The 5101-nt window shown below is 53.6% G+C and overlaps 1 protein-coding gene across 1 annotated transcript; it reads left to right on the top strand.

Annotated features, from left to right (window-relative positions):
* The first annotated feature begins 266 nt into the window (after positions 1-266).
* Positions 267-4614, top strand: LOC127201482 (cytochrome P450 2D3-like). The gene is made up of 9 exons (XM_051160082.1): positions 267-455; positions 1384-1555; positions 1850-2002; positions 2082-2242; positions 2901-3077; positions 3218-3359; positions 3579-3766; positions 4119-4260; positions 4362-4614. Exons 1-9 carry the CDS (start codon positions 267-269, stop codon positions 4538-4540), a joined length of 1503 nt encoding a protein of 500 aa, XP_051016039.1. The 3' UTR covers positions 4541-4614.
* The last annotated feature ends 487 nt before the right edge of the window (positions 4615-5101 follow it).

Below are 5101 nucleotides of genomic sequence, written 5' to 3'. Positions count from 1 at the left end.
TCAAAGCAGGGTCACCTGGACATCCCCATACCATGCACACGCCAGAAGAACCATTAAGTCAGCTCCTGGGAGGGACTCACTGTCTCTGGCTCCTCCCTACACTGGAACAAACAAAACACAAATTTGGCTTGAGCTGGGGGACAAAGGGCAGCTCTGGCACTTCTTTATAAGGTGGCAGGATCCAACCTTAGGACTTCTGGTGCTAGGTGTTTGTGGTGAGCGTTGTCTCTTGTTCTTTAGGAAGCCTGGGGAGCAGTGGCGAGGCCATGGAGCTGCTGACTGGGACTGGCCTGTGGCCCGCGGCCATATTCACAGTCATCTTCATACTGCTGGTGGATCTGATGCACAGGCGCCAGCGCTGGGCTGCCCGCTACCCACCAGGCCCTGCGCCGTGGCCTGTGCTGGGCAACCTGCTGCAGCTGGACTTAGAGAACATGCCGTATAGCATGTACAAGGTGAGTGACTTAGTGCTGGAAGGTAACGGAGGATGCGGTGTCCATTGGAGCAGGTAGTGGGAGTGGAGCCACAGGGTACACAGGGAACTGCGCCCCCGAGAAGGACCACCCCTTCCTGGTGGTGGCACTTGGACTTTCTTGGGCAACAGTTTTGAGGCACAAAGTCCAGGAGGTGAGGCAGGATGTGACAGCAGATTCCGGTCTGGTTGGACAGGGCAGCAGTCATAGAGGTCCCAAGTCTCTATGATCCTGTCTGTCATAGCTGAGGTCTTAGCATGGTGCCAGGTCCCAGGTCAAGCGCAGCCTGTGTGTCAGCACAGCAAGTGGACAGAGGGCTGTGGCTGGTGAATCTCTTGCTGCTGTGTGCTCTGTGGCCTCACTGCCCATCTCAAGAAACTTGAGTTTCCTCATAAGTGGTGAGATGCTAAGGGGCCCCCAGGACAGTGTCGGGGTCTGGAATGGTCTCTGCTGGGTGATCACATCTACTGTGAGTCCTTTGCTGGACTTAAACAATGAGAAGCCGGGCCTGGAGGGTTGACTCTGCTGTTAAGAGCACTTGCTGCTCCTCCAAAGGTCCTGAGTTCAATTCCGAATAACTAAATGGTGACTCACAGCTATCTATAATATGATCTGGTGCCCTATTCTGGTATGCATGAAGACAGATACGCACTTACGTAAAATAAAAACATCATTAAAAAGAACGAAAAAAGAAAAGAAGGCACAGTGTTAAGATGCCAAGTCTCAGGCTAGGGATCAAAGTAAGTGGAAGAGCATTCTCTCGGGACATATGAAGACCAAAGTTCAATAACAAGCAGCACACACACACACACACACACATACACACACTATGCCAATACTAGTGCAGTGAGCCTGGTTCTGGGCCCCATGGGGACCTCCACTTCCTAAGTGCTCTGACCCTCTGCTTCAGCTTCGAAACCGCTATGGTGACGTGTTCAGCCTGCAGATGGTCTGGAAGCCTGTGGTCATCATCAATGGCCTGAAGGCGGTGCAGGAAGCTCTGCTGACCCGTGGAGAGGACACTGCTGACCGCCCCGAAATGCCCATCTTTCAACACATTGGCCATGGACACAAAGCCCAAGGCAAAAGGCTGCTGGGTGGGGGAGGGGGAAGCACTCATAGCATCAGAACCAGACATGGTGGGTACTGGGCAGAGGAAGGACAGGGCATGATACAGATGACAAGCAGTTAGCAACTCAACGAGCAGCCACTGAAATCCATCATGGGGCCTACATAGCGGGCTGGAAGGTGGTAGACATGGGTTTTGGAGGAAGGTGGGAGGATATGAGTGATGCTCGTCCCAGAGCAGACGAGATATATGGGAGCAGTGGACGGCACAGCCAGGTGTCCTTGCTTACACACAGATGTGTCCACAGGTGTGGTCTTTGCACCTTATGGGCCCGAGTGGCGAGAGCAGCGGCGGTTCTCTGTGTCCACCCTGCGCAACTTCGGCCTGGGCAGGAAATCTCTGGAGCAGTGGGTGACAGAGGAGGCTGGCCACCTCTGTGATGCCTTAGCCGACCAGGCTGGTAGGTGAGTGGTGGGGTGTGCGCAAGGGCACAGCGAGATCGCACTGAGAACTTGATTTACTTGCATCTCTGCTCCCAGGGCATCCCCTCACTCCCTACATGCTCCTGAACAAAGCCGTGTGCAATGTGATCGCATCCCTCATTTACGCCCGCCGCTTTGAGTATGGAGACCCTTCCCTCATCAACATGCTAACAACATTGGAAGAAAACATGGGAGAGAATACTGGCTTGCTTCCTGAGGTAGGGGGGTGGGGCAGCCTGCAGATCCAATTCTGTGATATCCATCCTACCAGAGGAGCCTTACGCAGTGGATTTGGAGAGCAAGACTTCTAGAAATGTCTACCACAGGAATAAAAGCATAGAGCTTGGCAAAACTGGAACAACAGGAGGGAACAAGTGGACCAAAGTCGGGTGACTAGAAAGCTGACAGCCGGTGCCCTCTCTATATATGGAAGCTACAAAAGCCTGTGAAAGCTTTAGAGTAGAATATTCCTTTGGTTCACCCTGGGAAACAAGAGCCTGAACTAAAGAGGAGACAGGTGAGGAGAGGAGCGCACCGGGCCTTGGGTCCATTGTGGGAGAGGCTGGAAAGTGAGACTAGTTGAGATCAACATTGAGCAGAGGCACCCAGGGGCCAGAGAGACGGACAGTGGATAAGGGAGCTTGCCAACAAGCCTGGCACTTGAGTGCGGTTCCAGTAAGGACAGAAGTGACTCCGTTTGTTTTCCTCTGACGGCAACATTCTTGTTGTGGCAACAACACTCTCCACATCATGCATGTACAAACACACGTTGAAATAATAATGATTATCATTATTATTATTAGAAATCTTATTTACTTCACACATTAAATGAAAAGGCAACAAGATTGCCTAGCACCTTTTCTGTGTGTGTTACAGGTTCTGAACACGTTCCCAATTCTCCTGCGTATCCCGGGGTTGGCCGACAAGGTCTTCCCGGCACAAAAGACATTCATGACTATGGTGGATGCGCTGCTGGCTGAGCACAGGAGAACCTGGGACGTTGACAAGCCACCTCAAAGCCTAACTGATGCCTTCTTGGCTGAGATGGAGAAGGTGAGAGATGGTGAGATGTAGTGTCCAGCATGCAGTGGCTAACCCAGTGACCGCCAAGTGTGGCCTCCTGCAGACACAGGCTGGGTATCATGGGCCTTTTCCCTCTTTACTTTGAGTCCACTGTCTCTCTCTGGGCCCAGGCCAAGGGGAAGCCTGAGAGCAGCTTCAATGATGCGAATCTACGTCTCGTTGTCTCTGATCTGTTTGGTGCTGGGATTGTGACCACGTCAACCACGCTGTCCTGGGCCCTGCTGCTCATGATCCTGCACCCGGATGTGCAGCGTGAGCCTGGCTGGGCTGGGAAGAAAGAAGGAGGAGGGACGAGGCAGTGTCCTTAAGTTTCCCTGGGACACTTGTGGCTCCTGGCCCAGGATTGCCCCAGACTCCAGCATGGGTGATGGCCATCTTTCTCTCATGGACCCAGCCCTTAGCAGAGAGGTAGTGTAGGGACAAGGGTCATTGTCTTGGGCATCCTTAACTGAAGGGATGCTGTCCCCTCAGGCCGTGTCCAGCAGGAGATCGATGAAGTCCTAGGGCAGGCGCGGCACCCAGAGATGGCCGACCAGGCCCGCATGCCCTACACCAATGCTGTCATCCATGAGGTGCAGCGCTTTGCGGACATTGTCCCATTGAATTTGCCACACCTGACGTCACGTGACATTGAAGTACAGGGCTTCCACATCCCTAAGGTAGGCATGGGCCCTCCTAACAATAGCATGGCCACCAGCCAACAAGGGCAAGAAAGGCCAAAATCATGCACCCTGGATTTCCATGTGGGTCTGGAACCATCCTGGGTGTGAGTATGCTTCAGCCTTTCCTGGGAGTCCTCGGGGAAAATGAGTGTCCAATGAGATGATCCACGGTGGAAAATAGGAGCTATCACAGACGTGGACGAAGCACTAGTTTCGAAGGTCACCCATTACTAATGAAGGAGCTGTGATACTCTGACGAAGGGACTCAGTGTGTGGAGGAGGAAGAGGTTGTGCATGCAAATTTGGGGCCCCACCACAGTCCATATTGACACAGTGTGTCTCCCGCCAGGGGACGATGCTCATCACGAACCTGTCCTCTGTGCTGAAGGACGAGACCGTCTGGGAGAAACCCCTCCACTTCCATCCTGAGCACTTCCTGGACGCCCAGGGACACTTTGTGAAGCATGAGGCCTTCATGCCATTCTCCGCAGGTGCCCACGGGGTGCCTGGCTCCCTGTGTCTTCCCAGGGTGCCTTGGAGGGTGGAGATCCTAACAGGACCCAGACTAACCAAGCCTCTCTCCCACCTACAGGCCGCCGCATATGCCTGGGGGAGCCCCTGGCCCGCATGGAGCTCTTCCTCTTCTTCACCTGCCTCCTGCAGCGCTTTAGCTTCTCGGTGCCCGATGGACAGCCCAGGCCCAGCGACCAAGGCATCTTCGCACTGCCAGTTTTTCCAAAGCCTTACCAACTCTGTGTAGCCGTGCGCTAGCAGGGCCAGTGGCTCTATCCTTCTGCTCAGCCTGCGCTGATTGAATGTTCAATAAACAAGTTCTGTGGCTGCAACTCAGACTCCTGGTCCAATTCCCATCCTTGTTTCAACTGTGTCCCAAGTCTTCAGTCCACAGTCAGGCTTGCCCCTCTATCTGGTCAGCCCAAGCTAGGAGCAGCCTTAATGTTGTGAGAAAAGAGATTCTTGACACAGAACAGTGGCCTTCAGTATCCAGTGTGGGAGGATGAAGCAAGAAGGTTGCAAGGTCAAGGCCAGCATGGGCATTCTAGCCTAGACTACTTAATGAGATGCTTTCTCATAAAGGGGGCGGGGGAGCTAAATAGCCACAGGAAGTGATGAAGGGAGGAGGAGGAAACGAGAGGGAGGAGACACGACCTAACCCAGACTCCAGCAACAATCAGGGCAAACTTTCTCCCTTGGACTCAGCCCTTACCTTCGTTGTTACACAGAGGCAAAGGGGAGTGACTGCTTCACTGAGGGGACGCTGTCCCCCCAGGCATAGTCCAATGAGAGATTGATGAAGTCCTAGGGCAGACGCGG

Source organism: Acomys russatus, chromosome 17 (genome assembly GCF_903995435.1).
Source record: "Acomys russatus chromosome 17, mAcoRus1.1, whole genome shotgun sequence".
Classification (NCBI taxonomy): Eukaryota; Metazoa; Chordata; class Mammalia; order Rodentia; family Muridae; genus Acomys; species Acomys russatus.
This window is presented reverse-complemented; position numbering and strand designations above follow the sequence as displayed.

Bases quoted from the DNA above. Each gene is read 5' to 3' on its own strand.
- LOC127201482 (XM_051160082.1), top strand. From the start codon at position 267: ATGGAGCTGCTGACTGGGACTGGCCTGTGGCCCGCGGCCATATTCACA. The intron at 1,556-1,849 runs GCAAAAGGCTGC...ATGTGTCCACAG, and splicing joins CCATGGACACAAAGCCCAAG to GTGTGGTCTTTGCACCTTAT. The intron at 3,767-4,118 runs GTAGGCATGGGC...GTCTCCCGCCAG, and splicing joins AGGGCTTCCACATCCCTAAG to GGGACGATGCTCATCACGAA.